We start from the raw sequence: 14,382 nt of genomic DNA, 5'->3' as shown, positions 1-14,382 counted from the left end.
CTGGTTTCTTCTAATTATTTCTAAAATATTTTTGTGTTTAGGAACTATAAGGAATGTCACAGAGTAGAGGTACATGAAGCTACAGGTTACTTTATTTTTACAATCTAAAACTGGTATGTGAAAAAGAGAGTCACTGTGTCAGCATTGGGGAAACATTTATCTGTTATGCAATTAATGTAAATTCTGGTTCCAGAAAGACAGCCCAAATTTCGTCACAGCACAAGTAAAGCCTCTCCTCAATACTACCTGCAGTTTCAAAGAGACAAATCAAAACCAAAATCCTCCTGTTTTAGAGGAAAGTGTAACTGCTGAGGCCCCAGCAGCGCTGTGTTCCCAGAACATCTCCACTCAGGAGTGTTCTGCTGCAGCTCCCAGACTCAGCAGTCCCCAGAGCCAAGGGTGGAGTGCTGTTCCAGCAAGGACAGCAACTGCACCACCCTTGCTCTGTGGGACGCACAGACAGCTCCTCAAGACTGACACATGTGGATCTCAGAGTGGATTTACAGAAAGCCACACCAGGAGGTATCAGTTTTCCTTCTTTCAGCAGGCTTAACAAACCCTGTGGAATCCCTTCAGTTTCCATTTTCAGAAGGAATATTTCTCCTCTGTTCCCCAGGCACCAAATTATTGGCCTGCCAAAGAAAATAAGCTATTTCCATCATTATAGGAAATAAAAAGAGCCACTAACTTAACAAACATTTTTTGTTCTTACTAATAAAACCAAAACAAATAAAACCAGATGAGGCATTCCAGCTGTCTGAGCAAAACAAGCTCTCAGATGATTGAATTAAACTGGAGTGGCGTGACAATGGTGTGGCACCTGTTGCAATAGTATTGTTCTGATGCCTTTAAAGGCCAGAACTGCCCAAAAGGACAGAAAATCTGCATTTTTCATGAAAGCAACATGTACATCCCATTAGGCTTGTTTCTTACACCTCATGTTCCTGTGCACGTCACAGCTGACTCACTTATGGACATGGTTAAACATTCAGAGGTATCCATCTGATTCTAGTATTTCATAATTTTACACTACCTGGCATTTACTTTGCCACAGGGATTCCAAACACACCATTTTTATGAATTCTATGTAATATTCTTCTTAAATGTCATAGAGTTTTTCTGTCACTCAAGAAGAAAAAACATCAGTGCAGTTCTCATGCTTTCTCAGATTTTGCTTTTCAACTAGTCTTTTTAAAAGACAAAGGGAAAGTTTGTCTGCAGAGGTATCAAGCATAAATGAAGAAGGGAGTCATGAGGATTTTTTTCAGAGAACTACTACCAGCAGAAAATACCTGAAAAATCTCACAGTGACCCTTGCTAGTTATGATCATCTCATAGCCAACAGTACTTATGTTCTTAAATAACATGAACATGTGATTCTAACACTGCTTTAGTAGTGGTAAATATGTATGGGATTGTATTTCCTCTTATTTATGGTACACTTAACATTTTTCTTTTTCCATTCTAATATATTAATGAAAGATTAGGTGAGTAATTCTAACAACATTGTCTTGTGCTAGCAGCAGTATTTACAACAAAGAAATGCAGCAATTACCAAAAAGTAAGTGCAACTAATAGGTAAAGGAAAACTGAAAATTTGCTATATGGACAGAGCACCACATCAACATTACCCACAAATGCATCAAATCTAACTTAATGTTCTCTAGAAAATCCACAGATTCTGGCATATCATTGCATCTTCACTAGGTAAACTTTAGGAAGCTCCTTCTGCACTCTAGTCCAACTTTTCAACATTGAAAATAATATGTAAAAACATAAACTGTAAAAAGTGAGGAAAACTGTTTCCATGTAGTCAAATATAAAGTTTATTTTAACACAGTAACAACCTAGTGTAATACCCCAAGCTTTGCTGCTGCAGAACCAGGCAACAACATGACTTGTACCATTGTGTTTTGTCAAAAAAGCCAGCACAAGAAGAGGCAAAACCTACTGATATCTATTTGAACTGTATCTTTCCCACAAATTATTTTGCTTAGGTAATCTACAGGAGGCTGCAAAATAAAGTTAAAAGCAGAGGTTCAAGTCGAGCACCTTCATCTTCCTTTACATACTGTTGCTATCACTTATATGGTACACTGGCACATTACAAAAAGGAATATTTGGATGTCATGGTGCATGTTTTGCAGTGCTTGTCAGGTTTTGGAAAGTGTGGCTTTGCCAGAAAGAAGGCAGCACTTCTTGGGTGCTTGGGATGATACCCTGCAGAACACACACCTTAATTATGGGCAGCTATTCTGTACCCGTCATGACAAGCCTGAAAGTCGTCATCATATTAGAGCATAACTCACACCACATCTTGCACCAGTCTTGCCCTGGCCCAGAATTCCCAGGAAGCTGCAGTACCTTATGGTTGCTCCCTGCAGCCGATCGATTTTCTTGTTGAGCTCAGCAATGATGCTGTGCAGCTCTGTGATCCGCTCCTCGTAGCGCAGCGTTGTTCGCTCCTGCACATCCTCGTGCTCTCTCATCAGGTGGGACTGCTCACACTGCAGCAGAGAAGCAAGGAAACAGAAAGGGTGTTATGGACAGCTGCAGGGAAATTGGGCACAGGGCAGGAGTGCACTGCACTACAGTTTTCCTACTCATCAAACCAACAGTGCCTTAGCAAGAGAAAAGGACAGATATATGCAGGTAGGCAGTTACAATATTTGAGGAACTGACAAACTGTGCAGTGTACTTACTTGTTTTTCTCCTAAAGAGAAGTTGCCATTTCTGCTTGGAAAAAACCCCACTATTTGCAACTCAAAACAGCCATAAATATATAATTTTTGAATCTTAGGATCTCCCCAATGTAGTCTGAAATAGAACAAATCTTACAGCAGAAACCACATTATTATAAAGTAATCACACTTTGAGGTTATAACTTCGTCTCTAGTGTAAATACTTGCTTTCATTAATGTTTATAGGTAACAGCATATTTTTAATATGTTCGTAATCTCCAATAAAATGCTCATGATTTGAACAATTAAAGAGCTAGATGACTGCTTGTTTTTCATCCATATCACGAAATCCTCCTTTTTCCTTCCCACAGCATTTTGAATGTAGTCTCCCTGGCTTACTCTTCAGGCCAGCACATGCTCTATTTCAATTATAATAAACCATACAAACCACTGCAATGACAAGCCAGTACTGCATGCTGATTGAAGCTTTGCTTTCATTTCTAACATTTTGCTTCTGACCCCCTGCAGTCAAGCCTCCTAGCAATCACACAATGCCAAGTACCACGCTGTCAAAAAACCCAAAACTCACAAGCCACTTAACAGTATAAAACCCACACTCCTTAATTGAAGAGCGGCAATGTAAAATCTTAGCATTTCTAAGGGCCAAAATTTATAGTAATATTGGAGGTCCTCCAAAACTGCTGAATCAAACAGGTTTTTTTTTTCAAATCAAGTAAACTCTCTATACAAGATAACTTCCTAAACCCTTTGGACTACAAAAAGTAATGAAGGAGTAGATGCGCCAGAATTTTCACAGTTTGCTCCCATATTTTTGGCCACTTACATTCACAGCTTGATAACATCATCTACATAAAAAGAGTGCTTGAAAATTAAAATTTACAATAAGCTTCAGTAACATTTTTATTTTTAATTTTAAATAAATTTATTCCACAGTTTTTAACTTCCATGAGTATGCAAACTTAAAAGTAGCACAGACATCAGAGCACCCTTCCACAGACTACAACAAAATAGTTTCTACCTTCAGCTGTGGTAAAAATCGCTTTCACCTACACTAAGGAAAACAGATCATATCATGACACTTCAAAGGAGAGGAAGGGAACACATTTCAGAAGACTGATAATGTTCACTTGGCTTATGAAACTTCATGTTGGCAACTGATAGGCTGTACATGTACCTTATGATGACTCTTTACAGTAGGATCATTCTACAGCTTATTTCTCACATTTCCACATCTTAACATTGTATCTTTCTGAAGAACTACCACGGCCATTGTATCTTTCTGAAGAACTACCACGGCTTTCAAAGTGCAGAAATAACACAGAGAAAGTGTTTCACAAAAGCTTTAAAGTAGATTTAGGGGCAATAAAGAGTTGCTTCTTCAGCCTTTCTAAACCTGATTTTCCTCTGACACACATATTTGTCCACAAATGCTACCTCACCATTATCAAGATCAATCTATTATGTGCACTTGTGTTTTTTTTAGCTTTTAAACCAAAGGGATGTTTCAGATAGAGTGTATAATAATTGTTTCCAGATAATAAATAAAACCCCAATCACAACAATTTTTGTCTTTTTAAGCTATGCCTGAAAAGCAGAATTTGTTTCTACTGACTGAAGATATATGGACTTTTGCTAATGGGTTTCAGCCACATTACAACTTGATTTCTCTTTTCTCCAGCCATTTTTTCAGTGACCATTTTTCAGGATAACATCATTCAGTGACAGATGTACTTTGTGAACAACTAGCAGTCTGGCAATATACAATAATAGCTTCACATTTGACTTTTTAAAAGAGCTCTTGAATTATCTTAGGTAAAAGCAACTGGAAAAGGCTGAAAGGAAACCTCTGTAAAAGACAAGCCATGATGCTGAGGACTGGTCTGTCTTTGAGGCAGGGAACAGAATTGCATCTCCTAAGTTCTTGTCAGCCATCAAGAAAAAATGGCAAAAGTATCCAAGCAATGGAAACATGGTTCAGTAAAAATCCCAAAATGCACCAGTGGAAAATTGTTCTGGCTATTCAAAAGTGCTCTTTATTATGGAATTGTCATCTGAAAACTTAAAAAGGAAAAGACAAATGCATGTTTTTCTACCCACTGCTGAAGTTTTTTTCTGGGATACTACTGTGGCTGTTCACCACCATCCTTAGTTTCTTTATGCTTTGAGTCTCAAAACAGCAATCTGCCATCAGTCTCTATTTCTTTCCAAGGTGTACACATTCAGCTCCTAAGATTTATTTGCATGTCAGTCACACAATACAAGGTAAATATAAATACCTATACCCTTAATAACAAATACCTTATACCCTTTTCCTCATCTTTATTCCAGCCTCATACTTATGAGCTCCAGTCTCAAAACCCTTAAGAGGTCTAATTCTCTGAGAAAGCAAACACAGGGATAACCAACTGAAAGATTGCAAAAGATGAACAATTAATTGTTGGAGTCAGGAGAGAAGTTTCCAGCACAGTCCTCAATATAAGTTGAGAACTCTTGGTTGTTATTTGATACAGATTAAAAAGGTTATTTCATTTACAATAAAAATTAACAATGGTCTGATCTCTTGATGCAAGGAAACAACAACAGTAAGAATTGTATGAGGGAGAAGGATGACAAGAGAAAACATTTTAATTCAAACTTATTGTCTGAACAAGTGATTCTATTTCCTATTAATGTTCATGAATTCTTAGTGAAAGAAACACCAGCAATGTGCTTAATTCTGTTAATCTTTATATTAAATTCGCAGTGTTCAATCAGAGGTAAAAAAAAAAAAAGGGACTACTAGCAGCAGTGCTCATTACGAGATGCCCCAGTGCCTCAGGCCCTGCAGAGACAAACACTGGCTGTGGTGCTGTTCACCAAGAATACAAGTCATCACCTGAACAAGCCACAGTGATAAACCTGTCTAACAGGATTACAGAAGCTAAAAATCTTAGCTCAACTAATACAGTGTTTTAATTTGAGAGGAGTGGCAGATTTAAAAGTAGCAATCCATTAATCTAAATTTAAGTATAAAAACAAGTCTATAGTGCTAAATCCTCAACCACAAAAGCATGCATGGTCAGAATTAATTGTTCTGTGATATTTTCTGTGTATACTTAATGTGGAAGATGAATACAAACACACAGAATTAATCCATGTCTGATAAGGACATCACACAACAAAACAAGTAATTTCAATGTTCATTTGAACACCATGCATTCCTATTTCAAGTTTCTCTGTTAAATGAGAAAATGAAGCCTTCCTGTGAAGTTCACATGTTCTTACATGTCTACAGAGAATGTTGCTTCTGTTCTTATATGTCTACAGAGTGTTGGTTTTATTCTTATACTGAAATTCTGCTGTTCCTCCCTATATTCTGAATAATCAAGAGAACGGCAAAGAACAATTACTGCAGTAATGAGACTTACTGCTGTGACACAGGATCCAGAACAATACAGCACATTCTGTGTCTAGACCTATTATAAAATAACAATGACTAAGCACAAGAATGAGAGAGCAGGACAACCTTGTGAAAGGAGATGAAATTATAAGAAAAATATAGTAAGTGAATTAACTATTGTTGTTGTACTTGCTGAAACATTCAGCATGTTATTAAATCACATGCTCAATCACAGAACTGCAGAACTCAATGTCACAGGATATTGGAAATGCCAAGAATGTAGACAGATTAGAAAGAAGATTATATAAATCCATGGAGGATAGGACTACAGAGGACTATAAAATGTGATATGGCCTCCTGCTCACAGATGTTGGCAGAAAGGCGGGGGATATGAAAGAGAAAAATTCTCTATGTCATTTCTTATGCTGTCCCTTCAGACTCCCACCGTTTATCACTATCAAAGCCAGGATACTGTGCCACACAGAGCCAGTAGTAAGTACAACAATTCTCATAATCACAGAAAGATTTTTGGAAGAAGACATTAGTTGTGGTTGACCAGTGTTCCACAGCAAATTTCATTCAAGAGATCACTTTATTGACGAATTGTACTCTGATAAAAACAGAGACAAAGAGATCTGCTATGTTACTGAAACAATAGAAGCATGTAGAGAAAAGCTATATCTGGTCTCCATAGGCTGCAGATTTGGAAGGGAGTATGCTACAACAACCACTAATCAATTACATCACTTCACAAAACCTTAAGCCCATGCTGTCCAACTAGCTTTCTTCACCATTTGTCATCTATTACTTGAGCTGTGGTTCCCCAAATCACCTCCACTCTGCAAATCACTAATCCTTTCTTCCAAATGCCTCACATGCTTCATGAAATGATGGGAAAGGTATTACCAAAAATGTGTTTTAAGAGCTATTTGTTCCAGAGAGCATTTACCATGCCACCAAAAATGAAACATGTGCTGCCTTGGTAAGTACAGTCAGATGCAGAATAGAGATTTAATACTGACCCACTAGCATCTGAGTATGGTATGCAGAACCTCAAACACCTCCTATTTAATTTATGCCTTCTGAACCTCTGATTCATATTAGACAGAGGCTGTAGAGGAAAGAATAATGAACTAATCTCTGTGGAGTGGGAAGAAAAGTTAAAAAAATATTTAAGTGACACAAGTACTTGGTATGCAGTTAGAAAAAGAAGGCAAGGTGCAGTGGTTTCACCAGTGTATGTCTCAGTACTTAAGCACTGCCAACACATTCAATATATGAGTTGTGTTTGTTTAATGATTTGAATTCCTTAATAAAGATTTGTATTTTATTTAACACATACTAAATTCTATCCTCTTGAGGGCTTTAGAAAAAAATGAAGTGCAAAGAGATAAATCATTAAACCTTTATATAAAACTGTTCATTAAAAAGACTTATTTGTTTATCCAAAATCCAGCTATCAGCCTTCTTTTCAGATATTCCAGTTGGGTGCTCTTCACAGGTCAAGGGGCACTGATCACTATGTTTGTGTTTGCATGGCTCAATATCAAGTAAAACCCCCAGCATTACAAACCAAGAACTGTGTACACATGCGTAATTGGTAAACCATCAAAGAAAACACCAAACAATCTTGAGCTAACAGAGCACATGTTAATTGGTATTAAGGACTGATCCTTAATCCCAATTGCCATCAGTGTGTATCCAGTACTGTATGGGAGCACCTACAAGGCACTCTTCACTGGCTGAGAGGTAATATCTCTACTTTTAAATAAAGACCCAGAAATAAAAATACAATACTAACAAAAACCTGTGGTTAGCACCAGACCCGCCAGAGTTATAAATAACAACAATAAAGTCAGTGCAATCATGCAGAATGATGTGGATCATTTGGATACAGTGAATCCATCTGAGAGTTTAATGATCGTCAAATGCAGCCTCATATCAAACTGTCAGCCAGAAAGAGGACTATCCCAAGAATGCCACAGAAATTACAAAAGGCTCTCAGGATTATAGCTGATAAACCATGTTAACTCCCAGCGTGGCTCTGGATCACATATTGAGGAGAATAAAAACATGAAAGTAATTTTATTTCTGGATGTTACATTGATGGTCTGCAATAACAGTATCACTTACAAGCCCATAAATCTTAAAAGCAGCTGAAAAAAACATTAGGGAATGCAGACAAAGGCCAAAATAAGGGAGGACTGAAGAAAGAGCCTGAAAATCGAGACTGCTTAAATACTTCTATATTTGGCTTGAATTTAAGTAACAGAGATGAAAGGTGTCATCAAAATGAAATAAATACCAGAAAACTTCAAATCTGTAAAGTCACAGAAAGGCTAAGGATTACAGGGACCTAAGAATTACAGAAATTTACTCACTCAGTCCCTTATGCAACCCAAGACAAGGTCCAGGTGCCTTGAGTACTTCCAAGGTTGGAGATTCTACAACATCTCTGAACAACAAATAAGGTGGCACAAGACAAAATGTTTTGTTTGTCTCTATCCAAATATTTTGAATTAGTTTTGAAATGTTAACTATTTATAAAAGGTATTTGGTACAATGGTAGTATCTGAAAACACAGATTTTTTTTTCCAAAGAGAGAAATATTAAAAATAGTTCAATTTTCCTTGCTTGCATTTGCCACTATGTAAGAGCTATGAAAGCATCAGAGTTCCAATCTTATTCTTATTAAACCCCTTGGCTTTCCACTGGCTGTATTTTCCACAATTCCAACTGGCATACTGGAAGCTAGACTGATGTTGTAAACAAAAATCTGCCAATTTTTTTTGTGAAAAAAAGGGTTGCAAAGCCAGTCATTGCTGCTACCGTTTACCTGTTTGTTATTATAATCACCAGTCGTTGTAGTTAATGGTTCCTTTTGTATCAGTGAAGGCCCTGGCTAGGGCTAAGTTAATGGCTCTTCTCCCCAGACAGTGAGGGGAGGGGACCAGGCGTGGGAGGGGGGCATCAGAAGATGCAAAATAACTTCGAGACCAGCATGCCATGGGAAGTGTCAAACTTACTGAAAAGACCCCAAAAACAACGAGCCAATACAGAATTAAGAAATTAGAGTGATGTCTAGATATGAGGAACAGAGTCCTGAGCCTGCAGAGATGATGAAAACGTTTGTTGCCCCTCACCCTGAACGAAGACATCATCTGAAACCAAGACCACGAGCCGGGAGTCAGTAGAAAGTCGAGATCGGGGTTGCGCCCAAGGCACCCACGAGGACAGGACCCTCAGCTCTGCCCGTAGCGGACAAAGCTGCGCACTCCTCCTCCTCCTCCCAGTCACGCGGGGAGACACGACGGAGACTGCAGACCCGTTGAGCTTCCCAATCTTGAGCTGATCACTTTTAATAAAGGCATTAAAAGGAGAAAAAAAAGTCTCCTGCCCTGTTTATTTCAGTTGAGATCCCAAGTAACTTCTCCCATAACATTAAAGCACTGAAAATTGGCAGTAACTTTTGATCAGTGTTAATTTGTGCTGTGTTTAAACATGACCCAGGAGTGCAAGGCTCTGCAACCTGTTACCTAACCCACTGAGAGCAACCTGTAATTCTTATATTCTACAATAATTCAAAGCACTAGTTGCTTATATTGACTTCAAAACAAAATGCATCTAATTAATTTTTATGGGTTTTTTAAGAAGAATGTCTTCAACATATAAAAGGTATAACCCATGGCAACTATGTGTCTTGCAGTCTTAAAATTCTTTTGACTTGTGACATTGTTTGGCATTTTATCCTCTCTCAGGAACAAGGACTGTACAAAACCAAGGATCTTCAGAATCTTGAACTACTATTGCTCACCTGTGCTTTTGCCAATTTCTTTTCCAATAGGTCACGCTCCTTTTCTGTTTGTTGTAGACGTTTATTAAGCTCCACAATGTCTCCCTTTAATGAAGCCAGGGCTGCTAAATGAAGCTGGAAGACAGAAAGGAAAGAAAAAAATGAATCAATTCACAAGCCACTTAGCACTAGAGAAGAGACAATATTATATGGCAGCTATAGTAATGCTAGTTTTCTGTAGTAGTTAATAGGAACTTCAGTAGAACAAAGTCTAAAAAAATTCCACATACAACTAACAATTTAACTAATAGTTTTTTAAACACACAATTTTTCTTTCCAGGCAGAACACACATTCCTTCACCATATCCTTTATAAGGGTAAATACAATGAGGAATAATTCAGCTAGGAATGCACAGATTAGCTTTAATGCTACTGCATTAAGACATAGCCTGAGTCTTGCGCTATAAAACCTTACATTAAATGCTGACTAAGATTTGCATTATAGAATGAGGTGTACCACGTTTTGATGCCTTTAGACATATAGAGGTTATCATTCTGGTGAAAGTGGATAGCTCCATGCAAAAGATTTGCTTTTATTTTGCAACTAACGCTTACATCACTGTAAGCTACTCTTCTGCAGTTGTTGCTCTCCTCAGTCCCACGCCAGCGAGTTTCAGTGATTCTTATCTACTAACCCACATATGAAGAACCCAAATTAATTTTCTTTCGGCAGCAGATCCTTTTGATGAAAGATACTTTCTACACTTAGCTGATAGCATTCGGAAATATCTATCAGGCTAGGATAACTCACAACATTGAAATTAGGTTAGCTACACAACTTAAAAACCAAGAACAGTTCTTAAAAGAATTTTAATTGTTCCCACTCTTTTCTTGTCCTTAAATACCCCATTCATATTTTCACCAAATTCATCAGCCAGAATTCAACACTAAGTATTGACAACTACAACTGGAAAGTCCAGGAGGAGAACTAGCCACTGGCCCTGAAGTCTTTCTTTGTAGTTGTAAAGAAACAGCCTCAAGTTATGCTGGGTATGAAAACAGAAGTGACCTTTCACACCAGACCAAGCAACACAGCAAACACTGCTCTGCTGCCAAGATTCAGGCTGAAATACAAACTGCTTCTAATCCTCCACCCACTTTCAGTCCCTCAATCTGATATTCTATTGGGTGGATCACCTAAAAGTAATTTTTCTTGTTTCATTTACAATTAATCAGTTAGTGAGTCCTATTTTGATATAAATTCTGCCTTTATAATACTGGAAGCTAGCAAAACCATAGCTGTTTTCCCATGCTGATGTGTGGAAGCAGCTGCCTGACAGCAGAGACCAGAACCAAATGGCTCTTCACATACAGTATTCCCATTGTTAATGAAAAAAACTCTGCCTTCAAGACAAGAAAGATAATTTTAATAAGGAATTTGGATGTGAATTCTGCCTTTTTAGATGCTGTGTAACTAGTAATTCCCTGGGTATCCTCACTTGTCAGTTCAGTCAACAGGACTTTCATTACATCATCTACAAAAATACCTTACATACATGCAGTTATTTGTTTCAGTACAACTACATACATGCACAATTTTATGTTGCAGAATATTTAAGATTCTCAAGGCAGCCTCATTTTTCATGTAAAAACAGTAGCTCAGGCTTGCTATGGGCATATCCTACACAGCTTCTATAAAGTATGTACACTGAAAACTCTGAATAAACCCAGAAACATCCTTAATACCTTGATGTATTTTTGGCCTTCAGCAGAAGGAAACTATGCATTGATTTCACAGCGCAGAGAAAAAAGAACCAGGCCAATTGTACCAATCTGTTCGTTACTTCCTTCAGATTTTCAGGAAATCTGGTGAGTTTTTAAGCCACTATTTTACCTTATTTCCATAACAGAGCAGAATTGTTGCAATGAAGCTCACAAGTTTGTTCATCAAAATGCACATCCTTCACCACAGCTTTCAAGTAGTACATGAAAAATGGCTACAATTCTCCAAATTGAATAAAACAATGCTACATAGTCAAGTATCATTCCCTTTCATACCCTGTAATTAAATGATCACCAGCTGTTGTTTTAATTATATACAAGACTAATAATGCCCATACACATGGCCTTGTAATATAAAAGGACACCATTAATTTGAAAATCTCAATGAAAAGCATTGTTCTCTGAACAGCGGAACTAATGAGGCAGACTTCCAATGGATGTGTCTTTGTCCTCTTCACCCTCTGCAGTCAGCTCAGCTGTTCTTCATGTCCCCTAGCACACTGCAAGCTGGGTAAGAAACAACATGAATTGTGCCTAGTTTTACAGCAGCCTGGCCTAGCAGCCCCTGCCAAAGATGGGCGAGTTACATCCACCTCTGTGCTCAGTATAGCACCTCTCTTCTCCAAACAATCAAGGGACAGCTTTATTAAGGACAAGGAAAGCTTGCTGTATCTTTTACCATCTTTCATTAATTGGACTGTTTCAGTTTCCAAGTCCTAATAAACTTAAAAAAAAAAAGAAAAAAACCCCACAAAACAAACAAACAAACAAACAAAAAACAACAAAAAACCCCAAACCAACAAAGAAACAAACCACAAAAACAAAAATAAAAACAAACAAAAAACCCCACCCAAAACCCCAAAACAACAACAATAAAAAAACCCCAAACAACACAATGAAAGGGCAGACTACATAAAAAGAAGCTATCATAATAGAGGAAGGCTGCTTGCGATACTCTAGTTTGATGTGCAAGTGATGCCTCCAGCTGAATACATAAGATTAACACAGCCATTGTAACTGTGTATTCATGGCAGAGTCAAGCTCTCCTCTGCAATTCCCTAAAAAGTTGTTACGAACCATTGCTGCACTCTCCTTAAGGTGTGAGCGCTCCCACAGATCATGCTTCCCAGTGTGCTTGTTTATCACAAGGCAGGTGGGAACTGGAACACAATCTCTGGATGTTGCTGTAACTCAGAAAAGGAAACATCTGAGCAAAGAGCTACCGTCTATGCAGAAGTATTCTGGGTGGGGGAAAAATAAAGTTAGTGTTTAGAAATCAAGTTTAATAAGCCAAATTATTAAAGTGGGAAAGATTCAGTATAAAAATCTGAACCAGTAAGTCAGCCACAATTGTAACTCTGCAGCACTGAACTACTACAGGATTGTGACAACTGAGACACAGAGAACTGGGGTGGCCATACAGCATACTGGGTTTTTTTCTCCCCTCAGCAAATAATGACAGATAAGGCAGAGTCACTATGACTAACACTCATACCATGCATTTATAGTTCAAGGTGGGCTGCCTCTCAATGACACAAGATTTTGAATCAGATCAAAATCTCAGTAGTGTATAAAATTAATACAGACAGCACAAAGATTTCTGCCAGTACAAGATACTGATCTGAACCTTTAAGCAACAGACTGTACAGAGACCTACTTCATACAGAGAAAACACTCAATTGACAAAGCCTGTACTGTTCAAAAACTTTATATTGATCCAATACATCTACTCGAATTCCATCAAGAAAAAAAACACTGTTGTGATGCTGGGGCACCCAAACTGTCCAACAGGACAAGCTGGGTCAACATGTGAGAACAAGATAAGAAGGGTCAGACTAGCCAACCAATTTGCTTCTCTACCATCATCCAAGAAAGTAAGAAAATGCATTAGATGCACATGATAAATTAAAAATTCATTACCTATCTTAGCTTAGAAGCTACAATTTCCTTGAGCTTTTGTTACAGTAACAACAGCGGGTTGCTTACTGAAACATATACCACATGCTATGCCCAATATATCCTGTCAGGTTTTAATATATTAAATATACAGTAACAATTATTTATTATTATTAAGATATTACCAATATAAAGTAACAAACTCCATAATATGCTTTTGTTAAAATGCAAACCAATGTACAGCTAAGTTTTGAAAGGTACTATAATTATAAAAACATAAGAACAAGCTTAGGAAAAGCAACTTCCTAACCTCCGATCAAGCCTCCTTTATAAACGCACTTTTTTCCTCATTATCCACCTCCTTCTACAAGCATTTCATACAACACTGCAGACATGATATGTGATGCCTGTTTTGCACTGTGCTTTGAAGACTGGTTTTCGTGCTATGAAATGCTTTATGCAGGAATCAGGAACAACATTTGTGGGCAGTCATATTTCTGAAGAATTTTGTGGGAAACAAATACAGAAGTAGATGGGATAGTAAGATGAACTGAATGCCAAGGAAGCAGGTGACTACTGTACTGTTGAAGTGTTCTTCACTTCACACTGCTAGAAGAGTTCTGACGCCAAGAAAAAACCAAGAGAAAATCACAAAGGGCAATGAATGAGGGTGCTGAAAAAATTATAAGGTTAGAGCCCTGAAAAAGCACTAAAATTAGTATTACACTCAGCATTTTTCCAAGCCATTGTGAAACATGATCCTCACCACTAAATCTGATCCACATTTTTCATTCCCTCAGCCTGGAACCAGACTAATTAAATCATATTGC

The 14,382-nt window shown here is 37.8% G+C and overlaps 1 protein-coding gene across 1 annotated transcript in view; it reads right to left on the bottom strand.

Moving 5' to 3' along the window:
• Positions 1-14,382, bottom strand: part of MCC (MCC regulator of WNT signaling pathway) — a 181,051-nt gene that overhangs the window by 56,093 nt on the left and 110,576 nt on the right. The window contains 2 exon segments of the mRNA XM_058823775.1: positions 2,365-2,507; positions 9,896-10,009. Coding sequence (XP_058679758.1) covers positions 2,365-2,507; positions 9,896-10,009 — 257 coding nt within the window.

Source organism: Ammospiza caudacuta, chromosome Z (genome assembly GCF_027887145.1).
Source record: "Ammospiza caudacuta isolate bAmmCau1 chromosome Z, bAmmCau1.pri, whole genome shotgun sequence".
Taxonomy (NCBI): Eukaryota; Metazoa; Chordata; class Aves; order Passeriformes; family Passerellidae; genus Ammospiza; species Ammospiza caudacuta.
The sequence above is the reverse complement of the archived record's forward strand: the minus strand, read 5'-3'. Positions and strand labels throughout refer to the sequence as shown.